The sequence below is a fragment of the Macaca mulatta genome, chromosome 18 (assembly GCF_049350105.2).
Source record: "Macaca mulatta isolate MMU2019108-1 chromosome 18, T2T-MMU8v2.0, whole genome shotgun sequence".
Classification (NCBI taxonomy): Eukaryota; Metazoa; Chordata; class Mammalia; order Primates; family Cercopithecidae; genus Macaca; species Macaca mulatta.
The window spans coordinates 64,427,107-64,445,620 of record NC_133423.1 but is presented as its reverse complement, the minus strand read 5'-3'; the positions used below and the strand labels follow the sequence as shown (position 1 = coordinate 64,445,620).

The window sequence follows — 18,514 nt, the reverse complement described above, 5'->3', positions numbered from 1 at the left end:
CTCTTTCTCATGGGTTTTTATCTAGTTTACGAGGGGGTAAACCAAGGGCTGGGTGCAGCGCTGAAGAGCTGTCATGCTAAGGAAGAAGTTCCAAAGGGTGGATTGGAATGTTAAAGCACAGACAAGACACTGTTTAGGAATCTGTTGTAGGATGGAGGGAAGTGAAGGTAGAGGCCTTGGAAATGAAGATAAGTGAATGGATTTCATGAACGGTTTAGAGATAGAGGAGAAAGAGCCTTGGTGTGGCACTCCTACATCACATATTTTATTGTGTTATGAGGTTAAAAATTAGATGCATAAAAATCCCATTATATAATTTTGTCACAACTGTCTAGAATGAGAACTGCATGCAGAAATCACAACAGAGGATCACAGATGAGTGGAAGCTCTTGATCTAGACTAATATGCTCTCAAGAACCCAGACAAAAAGACGCCACAGGAAGGTTGGTACCAAATTTAAAAATTAGCCCCAGAGTACAATACAGATAAAATTCCAGAAAAATCTTTGGACTCGTGGGGAAGTAGGTATGAAGCAACACATTCATGTCCAAGAGTTTGGCTGGGGTCAAAAAAAATCCCCAAAACCCAACGAGCTTCAGAGATTAGGTAAAGAGGAACCTGAAGATTTATGATAATTATTTTAACAAATCTTATAATACGTGAGTTTCACCACTTAATCTCAAGCATCAATCTAAGTGGATAAAGTCAATAAATAAAATAAGTCTTTCCTAATATAACTATAACAATAAAGCCATATTAAACAATTTATCGAAGGGACTGGTGGGGAAAGGAGAGAAAGATTCGGATCAGTTGACATTAAATACCTCATGGTCCAGTCCCTATACGAGAATTTTCTTGGTTCTTGCCTCTGAGCCTCCAATTTTGGGCAGCATCCAGTTACTACAGGTGGTCTTACAGTTATTACTACTTTTACTGAAGCCTAACTGAGCTGGGTTTTAGGTTTATGCCTTTGTAAAGTATACACAATTACATAAGAAATAAAATACTGAAAGTAGATGATTTATGAGAGAATGTGACCAATATATGTTTGTTGATCTTGAAAACAGCCTAGGAGTGTGAAAGAATAGATTAAATAATTAAGCCAAACGTGAATTTTAATATTCAAAGACATTCATAAGCAAAACACCCTAAGGTATATTTATAGAGCCACTTTAATTAGTCAGTATTCAAAATGGCTTTACACATGAGTCAAGTTTTCAACATATTTTAAATACGCATCTCTTCTAAATGAGAGAGCTGGGGTACTGTAAACCAAGCACGGAACCTGGAATCAGAACATGAGGCCTTGAGTCCTGGCTCTGTGGGGTTACAAACTCTGAAAGTAAATCATGCAACTTTCTTCAAATGTAAAATGGAAAACTCTAAGGGGCTGCCACAAATATTAAATAATAATGGATGTAAATGTGCTCTGTAAAATGAAAAGTGATGTATCATTTCCTCAAAGGAGTGAAGGGAAAAATATGTTCATGAAAATTTGCTTTTATTCAATTAATAGCCTTATCAATAATATCTGCACATATACTTAAGACAGTACATTTTAACTTACTGATACTGATGCAAAACCAAAGAATCCTAGGTTCTCTTTCAGACTATTATCCCTGACATTCGCATTAGCCAGTAGAAATTAGATGACTACTATCAAATGTATCTAAGAATTACCTGTCACAGTGATTTCTCATGGATTACATTAATACTGCCCATATAATTTCAAGAGAAACTGTATCAGAATAGTTGGTTTAGGCTGTGAATTCAGAGAAACCTACATGCAAACTCTGCATCTATTACTTCCTAAGTGCATGATTTTGTAGAATCTAACCATCCTTAAACTTGGGTTTATACCACAAAAGTGGAGATGTTCACAGTACTAATATCACAAGTTTCAAGGATTTAAGAGAGAGTAGCACCTAATGTACTTAACAGAATGCCTGGCACGTAGTACAGAGCTTATAGATGTTTGCTATGATAACACTGAAAAAGTTGCTTCAGAACAGTGGAGATCTTTGTTTTCCATTTATGGTTATTCTCATCCTTGAAGAGGTATGCAGTCCCATATGCACATAGTGATATAGGCTCATATTATTTAATGGCCAGAAGGGGATTCTGACATCTATTGAACAACCACTTCGAGCCAGGAACTATGACAGACACTATAAATACAAAGATGAACTAGATGTTCACTGTAACTTCAAATACTTCATAAGAATGTAAGACTCTTAAGGGTAGATATTTGTTAACTCTGCCCATGGAAGTATCTTCAGGGATTAAAACAGTACCTGAAATATTGGATTTCCTTGGTAAATACTTGTGGAATAAATAGTCTTAGTTTTCTACCATACATATAATTATCTAGATCCCAAAGCAGAAGATGCTTTTAATATATTTTGGATATCCAGTGAAGAGAAACTATAAAGAACAGTGTATTTATCATTACATAGATATAACTAGAATTGGGTTTAAAGTCTTTGAAACAATGTTAATGATTTTTTTTTTTTTTTTTACAAAATAAACACAATGACATTTGGTACTTCGAAAAAAAATTGAGAAATATTCAACACACACAGGAAACAATTCACCAAATGACTGATAACAGAAGGGAAACCTGATACCATTTTCTTACTGATGTATTAACACTTCCCACTACTAAATTTATATGATCATAAAATTTCTTTTTAAAGATTTAAAGCACTGCTCACCTGGTCTTCTTCTCCTCCACCTTCTTCATCATATTTTAAAATATTATCTCTTACATCATCTTCTGGATCAATTAAAAGTTGTTTGGCCTGGCGTTCTTTATCCCGGCGTTTCATCCATACCACAAACATCAGCACAAGGACTAGGTAGGAAAATAGTAAAAATACGTAATATTGTCATTTTTAAAGCCTGGCCTATCTAGTCACAGTATTCAGTACTAATAATTTATACTTATATAGGCTGAAGGCTTATAATGCATCTTTCACTCTACTATATATTTCTGATCTCACATTAAGAGAGACAAGACAAGGCAGCCTGAAGCACTGGGTTTAGAGTATGAAGGCCTGGGCTCCCATCCCTGGTGCCCTGCAAACTCATTTGAGAGGTGATCATCCTTGTTCTAGTTTTACCATCCACATATGGGGACAGTAACTTTTTCTATCTTCCCTTTGGCTTGCTAAAGGATAGTTGTCCTTAATAGGGCCTCGTAAATTCTAGAGACACAAAACAGCAGTAAGTTGTTACTTGCTGTGTTATTTAGGTTGGTCAGTCATCACTACACTCTGAAATTCACAGAAAACAACACTTCTCCAGGAGGACAAAGTTTGCTCAGATGACCTGGGTAGTAAATTGGAACTAAGTCAGGAATTGGACCTTGAGGTTTTGACTCCCAGAGGCTGGTGCGTGTTTCAGCTAAGAAAGCTAGGGGATTCATTTGAACACTGAAAAAACATTAGACTTTCATGTTTTATACTTTGTGCCAGGTCTAGAACCATAAATTTTCCAGTAAGTTGATGTTAAAATCAGCACCAATTCAGTTTCCTTCAAAACGTCAGTTACTTCTTCATTGCCATAATCCATCATACCTAAGTCTTTCTTGATAAGATTGGCAACTATGGCACATTTCAGTTGAAACAGAAACATATCCCTGAGTGCACATCTAGGAACAAATTCTGTCTAAAATCTGGGGGTATCAGTTTATATCCTGAAGCAAAAGATTTAATGACTCCTATTGGAGCATATTTTTATTATTGGCCATAAAAGTAAATATCCTCCTTTTAAAGCCAGATAACATGATCTCATTTGCTATTGTTCCAGGGCTAAATCTAGCAAGTGGATTATTAGTATAGCATGCAGGTTTCAAATTATAGCCAAAGTAGTCTCCACACAGGAAGTAAAAAATGCTTAGACTTCTATAGTAATTGCTTAGAATAAAGGGATAGAATTCTAAATTACCAGAACACTTGTAAATGGAGAAAACATAAAAGAAATGGCCAACATTTTCAAGAAAGTGATTGGTGTATAGCATGATCACACAATAAACTAAGTCCTGCTGCTATTTCACAATAAAACACAGGGCCCAGGCAATTTATTCTTTTAACCTGCATGCTTAGAAGTGGTTCCTAAAGTACTTTCCAGTGGTTAATTTTTTTGCATTCCATTGAACCAAAGATTGTAAAGTATCTTCAAAAGAAGCAATTCCTTAATCTACACTTACTCTAAAGACAGACAATTTAGTGAGCTGTGTAATCATTTCTATTATCAAATGTGCTGTATGTGAAGTGCAATCTCTCACTCTTTTACACAGCCCTTCAGAAACAAATACCTTGATCCTCGCATGACTGGAGCACGTTGCTGACTGTGCTTTATATGAAGGAAGGTGAAGGAAAGCGATATACTTATTTTCCTAAATCAACAACTACGTGCCATAAATTCATACTCAAATCATAAGAAAAGTGCTCAAACTTCGGATTGTTTAACGTTTTTTCTATGAAAAGCGTTTACTACAGCTCCCTAAGCAATCAACATGAGAAAGGGTAAGAGGGCACGGAAGAGGCATGCTGAGGAGGCTTGTTGCAAACCTCAAGTGCTTGAAACAAAGCTCTGGGGTTTTTTCATTCTAAAGTGGACTTGGCCGACCCATATATGATTGGCGAGGAAATGCTGAAAGGTCAAAGGGTTGTTAGACTACCTTGCCAGACAATAGCAACAAATGACTTTGCTGAACATCCTGGAAGCTAAAAGAACTGAAATCTAAAAGACAATAAAAGTACTCACTAAGCAGGATGATGATGCAGAGCAGGATGGCAATGATGGCACCAGTGCCAAGCCCTGCACCCACAATCCTGTCCACATCTGTGCAGTCCCCGTTGGAGTCACACTGGCAAACCTTCACGCGCAGGATGGAAATATTTGATTTGGGAGGATTACCCGAATCTGTGATTATGATGGGAACTTCATAGATACCAGCTTCAAGAAATTTTATCTTTAAATTAAGCTGAGCAAAATCACCTATATGAAAAAGGAAAAACATAGTTTGATAGGTAATACTTAAAGTGGTAAAAAAACACATAGCATTGTTCAGAATGTATTTACTACCTAACAGTACACATAAAGTGAATTACAACTATGCTGCATTCTAAATACTTTTTTGGCCATAAAGGCCTTTAATATCTTACTTAAACTTTAAGTAGCTTTTAAAATATGTATAATGAGAAGATTACGAAGCACATAAAAATTAACTTTTCATGCCAGGCTTCAAAATCTCTCAACTGCATATATATTCAAATAATTAACCTGTTCTTACCATTAAGCCGAGTGATGGTCCAATTTCTCTTAATAGTCACTGGAGATAAAGGAAGATCAAAAGCAAATGGTCCAGCATTTGGATCAATGTCATAATCAAGTGCTGTAATATTAATTGAATTGGGGTCTGGAGTTTCGCAAGTCTCTGCCTCTTGAGGTAACACTTGAGGGGCATTGTCATTAATATCAAGTAAATAGATCTGCAGCGTTCCTGTTCCACTCATAGGAGGAATTCCTGAAAAGAGAAAAATCACAAGCGATGCTGAACAGTTCTCTCCAATGAGCCTCAATTATGGTGAAATTCTCAAAGCTTCTAACCTTCTGGCCCTTATAACTGTGTAACCTTGGAAAAATTTAGTTGCTATGGCATCTGGGCAGACCGTTTCCAGAACAAAGCCCCTTCCTGCTTGCCAGAAAGAATGACCCTGAGCTGCCACTGCTGCTCTGCAGGAGCTGAGCAAGGTGACGAAGAATGCCCCTGCTATGGAATCCCAGACCTTCCTTGCCCCTCCTGCCCATTATTCAGGGCTTGCACAGACCATGCTCCTCCAGACACTGTGAGGAATGTTGGAGATGCAAACACAGGGCTCGTGATCCTGTGGACCCTACTCTTTTTATGGAGAACCAATACATATGCATGAAAGAACATAAGAATGCTTTTAATGATCTAACACAGCTTTGACTTCTTGAAACAGTCTACAGACAAGTGATACAGAACCACAGACCTCAACTCAGGAAGGAATATCATGCAGAAGAGAAATGATATTTACTAACCAACTACCTGCTTGAGATCATATTAGGCTGCTCTATGTACATTCTTTCATTGTAATCCTGTGACACAGGTTTAAACAGATGAACCTGAGTCTGTAAACTGCTCATGGCCACACACTCTTGTAAGTGGTGGAGTTGTTACTAAAGATGGGTCGGCCTGACCTCAAACCCATTCTCATTCCACGATAATAAAATGCTGTCTCCACCACTTTGTGTGATAATTTATAGTGATTTGATTTTCTTCTGCTATACTATAAATATTCACACTCACATATATATAATATGTTTATGAATATTTTATAAATAATGCTGTACACTGAAGACCAGAGATTTAAGGGACCTGCCAAAGGTCATGCAACTAGGAAGGTGCACATACATACACAATCCTGGGGAGGGAATAAGGAGGAATGTTTACCAATTTCTATGAGGAACATGATGGTTCTAAGATCAGGGAGAGCTGAACTGGAAGCGTATAGTGGCTGTTACAATATTCCAACACCACCATGACCACTATGATACTCAATAGTTTGAGGGACTTTGAAATTTATTATCATGTTTAATATTACTATACTTTTATAACAACTATATAGAATATGTAGGTAGTGAAACAATTTATTAATAATGAAACTAAGGCATAAAGAGTATAAGAGCTTGCCTAATCATTAAGGAACAGAGCTGGGGCTCCAAATCTAGCCTTGTGACTAAAAATAAAGTGCACTTGCAAAACATCACAGCTACATACATTTAACAGGTCACTTCTCTCTCTTATCAAAAGCCTTTCAATTAGAAAACAATCCTTATTGGTGAATGAGAAATCTGGTCATAACTCACAACCAATATACATACATATATACATATAATTTTATGGCTCTTTAGATCTTAACCTAGTGATTCAAGATGCATTACTTTCAGTTCCACTGTAGAAAGCAAGCCACTGTTTATGGCAAAAAAGCATAAAACAGGTACTAATGATATGCTTTGATGTACAATGGCAAAAGCTATTCCTACAAAGTTCCAACACTATTTAAACAAGAGGTCCCATATAAAAAGGATAAGAAATATTTCTTTGGTTGGTCATTACATAGATTTTCTACAAATAGTAATCTCATTAAATCTTAGTATACAGATTTAGAAAGGTTCATTGACATTATTCTTAAAGTATTGGTATGTAATATTTTAGCAATGCAAAATACTTTACAATTTGAAAATTGCAAACACCAACTTCAACCACCAAATTGAAGCCTGCTATTTTTTTTTATTAAATACCAACAGTCATATTCATAGTTTAATACTGAAAATATTGTAAAATATACTTGTAGTTCAGTTTTGAAACTATTAATACACAATAGGAATACTTATTTGAGTGGTTACTTTGTGTCAGCCACTGTTTCAAATGCTTCATATATATGTAGAAGTCATTATATTTTAGTTAAAACACTGAGTTAGGTGCTGATACCGATCTCTATTTAACAAAAAAAGGAAATAAATATATTTAAAACCTCATGCCAATCCCACAGTTCAAAGTGGGAAAGCTGGAGTCTGCGCCTGGGGGTCCTGTAGAACTCCAGAGCTTGAAGTCTGAAGCACACATCATACTGAGAGCTAACAAAGCAAAATAAGCCCCTCATCAGGCCTACGTAAGTTCCCTTTGTATTACATATCTGAAAAAAGTCCTTATCTGTAAATCTTAACCAATTAAAAACCAGCAGAGACTCAGGAAAAAAAGAAGGTGCTACGTATATATTCCAAAACCCACACCCTGAAGCTCACTACTCACTTAGCTCAATTTATGCACAAAATTAAGCTTCCTAGCCCATGGCAGACAGAGGCAGAGAATTATAAAAAGCAAGACTGATAGAGATGCATATATGAATGGCAGCAAACAGAGTGACTAGAAGACATATAAAAAGAGCCACTCAAAAAACCCAGCGTCTAGGGCCACTGAGGATGGACTTAGGGCATCAACGTGTGACAGCACAATAAGATAACAAAGGTATGTCTACATGAATGGTGGATGAACATTGAGAACAGTCATTGCAAAGAATGAAGGATGTCCCAAGAACACCTGTCTGAAATGATAAATAAAAGCTGGACCTCGGAGTTATAAAAGTCAGTTTTCCAGGCAATTGAGTTTTGTAGAAAATTTTAATTCCTGAGCATGCATGATGAGGATCTACTGTCTTTCATCAACATACAAGAAAAAACAGGGAACATACCATTGTCAGAAGCAAGGAAAGTAGCATTATATATATTGTTTTTCACATTTGGTGATTCTCGGTCCAAAACAGCAATTGTAGTTATTTGTCCATTCACAGGATCTATTTTTAGCCAATTGGCAGGATCAGATAATTTAGTGTATCTACAAAATGAAAGTGAAGTTTAATTTTTTTATATGAAACTTTAAAAAAGCATATTTTACAGGTTTAGTTCCAAATGCAACTGGCTCATTAACTTGCATTTCCGTAGATGATGGCTGGAAATACAGCTTTAACATGAAAAAGTATTTTTGTGACAGTGGTATTGGGAGGCACATAAAGGTTGTGTGGTCAGGCATGTAGGGAACATTCTACAGGTGTCTGAGGGACAAGACTAGGAGCACAGTCTCTCTAATGTGGGCTAAAGCAGATTGGAAAGATATCATTTTAGGTTCTTGTCCACTTCAGCAGATATCAATGGTGCAGGAAAATAGCTTGAATATAGTTTCTAGATAAGCAGTAGTCTCAATGTGTAGGAGTTAAGAGAAATTACAATAGAAATTGAATACTGTATCACAAAGAACACGCCTAAAACATTTTAACACTTTATCATGGCCAACATGAAGCCACACTGGAAAGACCATAATCCCATTCCTACTTGCATCTTTCACACTGGGCCGAGCCTCAGATCTATACCTTTGCAAAGAAAGGCCTATAGTCTTGAGTCTAAATTGGCAGATTTATCAGCTTAAATTCCTTTTTAAAATTTGGAGTGAGGATTAACTTTTAAAGATTAGATAACCAATCGGATTGGAAAAGGTATGCTATGTTTAGAGAGGTAAAGTTGTAGGATTTCAATACCTCTATTAACTGGCTATTTATTAATAGCTATCTTGATTTCAGTGAATAGAGAAATGGAGAACATTTAACATTCAATAAAAGATAACAATATGAAGTCATCTTTTAGCAGCAGTTCTGTAAGAAGTTTAATGAAATATAAGTTCATTTTAAAAATGATCATCACCAGGTTTGGAGAAGAGTTGCATGGCGTGTGCTCTGCCAACCATCCACTCCCTCATCGGGAAGGATAAATTAGATTTTGCTAGTTTGGAAATCTTTACAGATAAGTTTTATAAGTCCAATAACTACTGTACAGGTAAGGGATGAAAATACTTAGCTCTTAGATACTGGTTTTGGCATAAGCTTTCTTTCCTTCATGATGCATCGAGGAGAGATAAATGTTATAAGCTTCTGAAAGTTCCCTGTGGAACCTTTTTGTGATGTTTGGCATAAAGGCACAGGCTAAATAATTCTAAAGTATTTTAAAAGTAAAAATGGCAGGTACAGAGAAGCAAGAACAGCTTTTTCTTCAAATAATAAAGCCATTTTAATATGGATACAGATATCTATATCTAATATAATCATTGACTGAGAAGAAAATTCAAAGAATTTGAAATTATCTTTTAATATGTAGTTTTGATTCCAATGAAAATTTCTTACTCAAATAGTGAATTAGATAGTGAATAGTGATAGTGAATAGTGAATTAGAACATAAGCTCCAAAAGCACTGCAAACAGCATTTCATACCTAATATTTTGCTGCATATATCGATCTGGGTCCTGAGCAGTGAATGTTGTCAACATGGTACCGGCATGAAGCCCTTCTTCTTGTCGAATGATCTTAGGATTGGGAGCAAAATAAGGGTTTTCATTTACGTCAATAACTGTAACAGACACGGTTGCAGTTGACTGAGGTGGGTGCTGAATTCCCTTGGCTAATGGCACTTGATTTTCTGCAGCAACAGTAAGGACAAACATCCTATTTGTTTCAAAGTCGATTGGCTGGAAAATAAAAAGGAAGCCATATTTTTGCAGGAAATAAGAATGCTTGCATTCTGTAGTTTATTCCTCTATCAACTCCATTTCCAAAAAATTAATTTCTTCATTTACTACATGATAAAGTTCCTCTCAAGTTTCTGGAAAACATGCATTAGCATGGTCACTTATCAAAATATTTATTCCAATTAACCTAATTATAAATCTTGAGTACTTAAAAGATTTATGTTCACAAAACAATGCACACGATTACTGCACAGATTTATTTATTTAGGTACATCTAAAAACTTGATTATTCTTAAGAATAGCACTGTTGACTAAAAATACTAAATAATTTAAAGTCAATGAGAACATGACTGTCTAAATGCACACTCTCAAACATTACTACAAAGATCACTCCTCATCCAGGGAAGTTTTCACCAGTCTATGATGAATTGAAAACAACCCGGGGGGGCGGAGCAAGATGGCCGAATAGGAGCAGCTCCAGTCTCCAACTCCCAGCGCGAGCGACACAGAAGACCGGTGATTTCTGCATTTTCAACTGAGGTACTGGGTTCATCTCACTGGGGAGTGCCGGACGATCGGTGCTGGTCAGCTGCTGCAGCCCGACCAGCGAGAGCTGAAGCAGGGCGAGGCATTGCCTCACCTGGGAAGCGCAAGGGGGAAGGGAGTCCCTTTTCCTAGCCAGGGGAACTGAGACACACAACACCTGGAAAATCGGGTAACTCCCACCCCAATACTGCGCTTTAAGCAAACAGGCACACCAGGAGATCATATCCCACACCTGGCCGGGAGGGTCCCACACCCACGGAGCCTCCCTCATTGCTAGCACAGCAGTCTGTGATCTACAGCAGTCTGTGATCTACCGGCAAGGCAGCAGCGAGGCTGGGGGAGGGGCGCCCGCCATTGCTGAGGCTTAAGTAGGTAAACAAAGTTGCTGGGAAGCTTGAACTGGGTGGAGCTCACAGCAGCTCAAGGAAACCTGCCTGTCTCTGTAGACTCCACCTCTGGGGACAGGGCACAGTAAACTAAACAAACGCAGCAGACACTTCTGCAGACGCAAACGACTCTGTCTGACAGCTTTGAAGAGAGCAGTGGATCTCCCAACACGAAGGTTGAGATCTGAGAAGGGACAGACTCCCTGCTCAAGTGGGTCCCTGACCCCTGAGTAGCCTAACTGGGAGACATCCCCCACTAGGGGCAGTCTGACACCCCACATCTCACAGAGAGGAGTACACCCCTGAGAGGAAGCTTCCAAAGCAAGAATCAGACAGGTACACTCGCTGTTCAGAAATATTCTATCTTCTGCAGCCTCTGCTGCTGATACCCAGGCAAACAGGGTCTGAAGTGGACCTCAAGCAATCTCCAACAGACCTACAGCTGAGGGTCCTGACTGTTAGAAGGAAAACTATCAAACAGGAAGGACACCTACACCAAAATCCCATCAGTACATCACCATCATCAAAGACCAGAGGCAGATAAAACCACAAAGATGGGGAAAAAGCAGGGCAGAAAAGCTGGAAATTCAAAAAATAAGAGCACATCTCCCCCGGCAAAGGAGCGCAGCTCATCGCCAGCAACGGATCAAAGCTGGACGGAGAATGACTTTGACGAGATGAGAGAAGAAGGCTTCAGTCCATCAAATTTCTCAGAGCTAAAGGAGGAATTATGTACCCAGCGCAAAGAAACTAAAAATCTTGAAAAAAAAGTGGAAGAATTGATGGCTAGAGTAATTAATGCAGAGAAGGTCCTAAACGAAATGAAAGAGATGAAAACCATGACACGAGAAATACGTGACAAATGCACAAGCTTCAGTAACCGACTCGATCAACTGGAAGAAAGAGTATCAGCGATTGAGGATCAAATGAATGAAATGAAGCGAGAAGAGAAACCAAAAGAAAAAAGAAGAAAAAGAAATGAACAAAGCCTGCAAGAAGTATGGGATTATGTAAAAAGACCAAATCTACGTCTGATTGGGGTGCCTGAAAGTGAGGGGGAAAATGGAACCAAGTTGGAAAACACTCTTCAGGATATCATCCAGGAGAACTTCCCCAACCTAGTAGGCCAGGCCAACATTCAAATCCAGGAAATACAGAGAACGCCATAAAGATACTCCTCGAGAAGAGCAACTCCAAGACACATAATTGCCAGATTCACCAAAGTTGAAATGAAGGAAAAAATCTTAAGGGCAGCCAGAGAGAAAGGTCGGGTTACCCACAAAGGGAAGCCCATCAGACTAACAGCAGATCTCTCGGCAGAAACTCTACAAGCCAGAAGAGAGTGGGGGCCAATATTCAACATTCTTAAAGAAAAGAATTTTAAACCCAGAATTTCATATCCAGCCAAACTAAGTTTCATAAGTGAAGGAGAAATAAAATCCTTTACAGATAAGCAAATGCTTAGAGATTTTGTCACCACTAGGCCTGCCTTACAAGAGACCCTGAAGGAAGCACTAAACATGGAAAGGAACAACCGGTACCAGCCATTGCAAAAACATGCCAAAATGTAAAGACCATCGAGGCTAGGAAGAAACTGCATCAACTAACGAGCAAAATAACCAGTTAATATCATAATGGCAGGATCAAGTTCACACATAACAATATTAACCTTAAATGTAAATGGACTAAATGCTCCAATTAAAAGACACAGACTGGCAAACTGGATAAAGAGTCAAGACCCATCAGTCTGCTGTATTCAGGAGACCCATCTCACACGCAGAGACATACATAGGCTCAAAATAAAGGGATGGAGGAAGATTTACCAAGCAAATGGAGAACAAAAAAAAGCAGGGGTTGCAATACTAGTCTCTGATAAAACAGACTTTAAACCATCAAAGATCAAAAGAGACAAAGAAGGCCATTACATAATTGTAAAGGGATCAATTCAACAGGAAGAGCTAACTATCCTAAATATATATGCACCCAATACAGGAGCACCCAGATTCATAAAGCAAGTCCTTAGAGACTTACAAAGAGACTTAGACTCCCATACAATAATAATGGGAGACTTCAACACTCCACTGTCAACATTAGACAGATCAACGAGACAGAAAGTTAACAAGGATATCCAGGAATTGAACTCATCTCTGCAGCAAGCAGACCTAATAGACATCTATAGAACTCTCCACCCCAAATCAACAGAATATACATTCTTCTCAGCACCACATCGTACTTACTCCAAAATTGACCATGTAATTGGAAGTAAAGCACTCCTCAGCAAATGTACAAGAACAGAAATTATAACAAACTGTCTCTCAGACCACAGTGCAATTAAACTAGAACTCAGGACTAAGAAACTCAATCAAAACCGCTCAACTACATGGAAACTGAACAACCTGCTCCTGAATGACTACTGGGTACATAACGAAATGAAGGCAGAAATAAAGATGTTCTTTGAAACCAATGAGAACAAAGATACAACATACCAGAATCTCTGGGACACATTTAAAGCAGTGTGTAGAGGGAAATTTATAGCACTAAATGCCCACAAGAGAAAGCAGGAAAGATCTAAAATTGACACTCTAACATCGCAATTAAAAGAACTAGAGAAGCAAGAGCAAACACATTCGAAAGCTAGCAGAAGGCAAGAAATAACTAAGATCAGAAAAACCCTCCAAAAAACCAATGAATCCAGGAGTTCGTTTTTTGAAAAGATCAACAAAATTGACAGACCACTAGCAAGACTAATAAAGAAGAAAAGAGAGAAGAATCAAATCGACGCAATAAAAAATGATAAAGGGGATATCACCACCGACCCCACAGAAACACAAACTACCATCAGAGAATACTATAAACACCTCTACGCAAATAAACTGGAAAATCTAGAAGAAATGGATAATTTCCTGGACACTTACACTCTTCCAAGACTAAACCAGGAAGAAGTTGAATCCCTGAATAGACCAACAGCAGGCTCTGAAATTGAGGCAACAATTAATAGCCTACCAACCAAAAAAAGTCCAGGACCAGATGGATTCACAGCTGAATTCTACCAGAGGTGCAAGGAGGAGTTGGTACCATTCCTTCTGAAACTATTCCAATCAATAGAAAAAGAGGGAATCCTCCCTAACTCATTTTATGAGGCCAACATCATCCTGATACCAAAGCCTGGCAGAGACACAACAAAAAAAGAGAATTTTAGACCAATATCCCTGATGAACATCGATGCAAAAATCCTCAATAAAATACTGGCAAACCGGATTCAGCAACACATCAAAAAGCTTATCCACCATGATCAAGTGGGCTTCATCCCTGGGATGCAAGGCTGGTTCAACATTCGCAAATCAATAAACATAATCCAGCATATAAACAGAACCAAAGACAAGAACCACATGATTATCTCAATTGATGCAGAAAAGGCTTTTGACAAAATTCAACAGCCCTTCATGCTAAAAACGCTCAATAAATTCGGTATTGATGGAACGTACCTCAAAATCATAAGAGCTATTTATGACAAACCCACAGCCAATATCATACTGAATGGGCAAAAACTGGAAAAATTCCCTTTGAAAACTGGCACAAGACAGGGATGCCCTCTCTCACCACTCCTATTCAACATAGTGTTGGAAGTTCTGGCTAGGGCAATCAGGCAAGAGAAAGAAATCAAGGGTATTCAGTTAGGAAAAGAAGAAGTCAAATTGTCCCTGTTTGCAGATGACATGATTGTATATTGTCTCAGCCCATTGTCTCAGCCCAAAATCTCCTTAAGCTGATAAGCAACTTCAGCAAAGTCTCAGGATACAAAATTAATGTGCAAAAATCACAAGCATTCTTATACACCAGTAACAGACAAACAGAGAGCCAAATCAGGAATGAACTTCCATTCACAATTGCTTCAAAGAGAATCAAATACCTAGGAATCCAACTTACAAGGGATGTAAAGGACCTCTTCAAGGAGAACTACGAACCACTGCTCAGTGAAATCAAAGAGGACACAAACAAATGGAAGAACATACCATGCTCATGGATAGGAAGAATCAATATCGTGAAAATGGCCATACTGCCCAAGGTAATTTATAGATTCAATGCCATCCCCATCAAGCTACCAATGAGTTTCTTCACAGAATTGGAAAAAACTGCTTTAAAGTTCATATGGAACCAAAAAAGAACCCGCATCTCCAAGACAATCCTAAGTCAAAAGAACAAAGCTGGAGGCATCACGCTACCTGACTTCAAACTATACTACAAGGCTACAGTAACCAAAACAGCATGGTACTGGTACCAAAACAGAGATATAGACCAATGGAACAGAACAAAGTCCTCAGAAATAATACCACACATCTACAGCCATTTGATCTTTGACAAACCTGAGAGAAACAAGAAATGGGGAAAGGATTCCCTATTTAATAAATGGTGCTGGGAAAATTGGCTAGCCATAAGTAGAAAGCTGAAACTGGATCCTTTCCTTACTCCTTATACGAAAATTAATTCAAGATGGATTAGAGACTTAAATGTTAGACCTAATACCATAAAAGTCCTAGAGGAAAACCTAGGTAGTACCATTCAGGACATAGGCATGGGCAAAGACTTCATGTCTAAAACACCAAAAGCAACGGCAGCAAAAGCCAAAATTGACAAATGGGATCTCATTAAACTAAAGAGCTTCTGCACAGCAAAAGAAACTACCATCAGAGTGAACAGGCAACCTACAGAATGGGAGAAAATTTTTGCAATCTACTCATCTGACAAAGGGCTAATATCCAGAACCTACAAAGAACTCAAACAAATTTACAAGAAAAAAACAAACAACCCCATCAAAAAGTGGGCAAAGGATATGAACAGACATTTCTCAAAAGAAGACATTCATACAGCCAACAGACACATGAAAAAATGCTCATCATCACTGGCCATCAGAGAAATGCAAATCAAAACCACAATGAGATACCATCTCACACCAGTTAGAATGGCAATCATTAAAAAGTCAGGAAACAACAGGTGCTGGAGAGGATGTGGAGAAATAGGAACACTTTTACACTGTTGGTGGGATTGTAAACTAGTTCAACCATTATGGAAAACAGTATGGCGATTCCTCAAGGATCTAGAACTAGATGTACCATATGACCCAGCCATCCCATTACTGGGTATATACCCAAAGGATTATAAATTATGCTGCTATAAAGACACATGCACACGTATGTTTATTGCAGCACTATTCACAATAGCAAAGACTTGGAATCAACCCAAATGTCCATCAGTGACAGACTGGATTAAGAAAATGTGGCACATATACACCATGGAATACTATGCAGCCATAAAAAAGGATGAGTTTGAGTCCTTTGTAGGGACTTGGATGCGGCTGGAATCCATCATTCTTAGCAAACTATCACAAGAACAGAAAACCAAACAACACATGTTCTCACTCATAGGTGGGAACTGAACAATGAGATCACTCGGACTCAGGAAGGGGAACATCACACACCGGGGCCTATCATGGGGAGGGGGGAGGGGGGAGGGATTGCATTGGGAGTTATACCTGATGTAAATGACGAGTTGATGGGTGCAGCACAGCAACATGGCACAAGTATACATATGTAACAAACCTGCACGTTATGCACATGTACTCTACAACTTAAAGTATAATAATAATAAATAAATTAAAAAAAAAAAACAACAACCCAAAAATCAGAAAATGTAATTTTTAAATAAAGCTAAACTTTTTTGATTTAAAAATACCTTTCATAATTTGAAGTACACATTTTGCAGTACAAATGTATACCTAATCACAAACACACCTTTTAAAAATAATACTGTTGGTAGGTGGAAAAGATTTTTCCTTTCCTCTTAGCAAACTAAAACTCTGCTGTCTTCCAGAATATTTCTGAGTATTTTACTGGTCTGTAAAATCCCCAAATTTAAGAAAAACACTCTAGATAAATGCAATGCACAAATAATCCTTCATGTAAATATTAACTTCCAAAGTTCACTGAATCCTGCTGTCACTAGCAATGTTACCAGGAGTCAACTAACTACACTGGACATTCACTCTTAATTTCCCCTGTTCACCTGCTAATGGAGGTGCAAATAAGCGTTAATGTGCAGTAATAACAGGAAAAACAAGAGCATTAAGATCTCTTAGGCTCATAACTGGTAGCCTAAGAATGATCAAGAGGTGATGCTCATGAGAAAGCCTCATTATCAGCAGAAACTGTACCAGCTTCCTACCCTAGACCACCTTTTAAAATCTTCAAACACGTCGTTTTTTTCTCTCTAAAATCCCCAATTCAATATTCCTTTCTCTAGTATTTTAAACAAGGCAGAAAAAATGCCAAAAAGTAAGACTGCAATATTTAGAGTGATTTCACTAGCCACAGGAAACCTTCCCCTGATGTAACATTTATTTAAGCTAAGGGGTATACGCACAGTTCAAAGTCCTTTAATGTGTATGAAGCTCATTTATCTCTCATAACACCATGACTAACATACTGTTATCAGCCCCTTTCTGCATGACAAACCTAGAATTTACAGTGGTTACATAGCTGGCCATGATCACACAGATATCAGGAGCAGCGCTGGGACTCTACACAGACAGCGGACTCGAGTTGGTGCTTTTGATCACCATGTTCCTTCTGAGAGTTTTCATTCCCATTTCATTCTACTCACATATCTGCATAATTCTTGGCAACTTTCGCACATCTTTGTATGTAAGGTCAACATTTAGGTTCACTTATAAATCAAGAGTGTTTAGGTGGGAGGCAAAGAAGTAAATCTCTTTACTGGGCGGCTAAAAGGAAGGGATGTTCACTTTAACAGGCTTTTCCATTATAGTTATGCGTTTATTATTCTTGAAGAACATCCACTCGGCTTCTAGCATTCAATTGTTTTGTTTGGTTCTTTTTTGACCATAAGATCAGAAGAACCGATTTCTTAACGTCTTGGAAACAGCATTTAAAAACAGCCATGCAAATGCAAGAGCTTTCTGAAATGCAGGCTTTCTTCTTGCCTACTCATTCCATTTTACTTCTATGGCTTTTCCGGTTTGTTCACTATCTGCCAATATTCTAACAGCTGTAGACATGAAAATAGCAGGTGTGAGGCATCATTCTTAATAGCTATCAATGGTGATCAAAGCTTCAGAATGTGATATATCACGAATATATCAACTACACCAACAACTAATGTTGCTTAGGCCAGTCCTGTCCTCAGATTGGTAAAAACTGTCCAAACTGATTCAAAAAAAATCATCAAAATGCTCACAAAACACTCACTCAAAACTCACTCAAAAACTCACAAAACTCTCATCACAAACCTCTCATTCAAACACCCTCACATCAGTGATGATGCCTCAGCATAAATTACACAGTAAGACATAACCTCCCAAATATATGTCAGACCCACACCTGGAGATATCTGAAAGAAAAACGTCCTAAGTTTCCATTGCAAAACAACAAGTCGGGGACATATATTGGTCCTTGCTGAGCGG

The 18,514-nt window shown here is 38.1% G+C and overlaps 1 protein-coding gene across 3 annotated transcripts in view; it reads right to left on the bottom strand.

The window, feature by feature from the left end:
* CDH2 (cadherin 2) overlaps nt 1-18,514 on the bottom strand; it is a 232,169-nt gene that overhangs the window by 28,948 nt on the left and 184,707 nt on the right. For all 3 annotated transcript variants that reach the window (XM_015121712.3, XM_077975545.1, XM_077975544.1), the window contains 5 exons: nt 9,852-10,105; nt 8,286-8,428; nt 5,300-5,533; nt 4,771-5,004; nt 2,715-2,854 (listed from right to left, as the gene is read on the bottom strand). In XM_015121712.3, the coding sequence (XP_014977198.1) occupies nt 2,715-2,854; nt 4,771-5,004; nt 5,300-5,533; nt 8,286-8,428; nt 9,852-10,105 (1,005 nt within the window). The remainder of the gene's footprint in view (nt 1-2,714; nt 2,855-4,770; nt 5,005-5,299; nt 5,534-8,285; nt 8,429-9,851; nt 10,106-18,514) is intronic.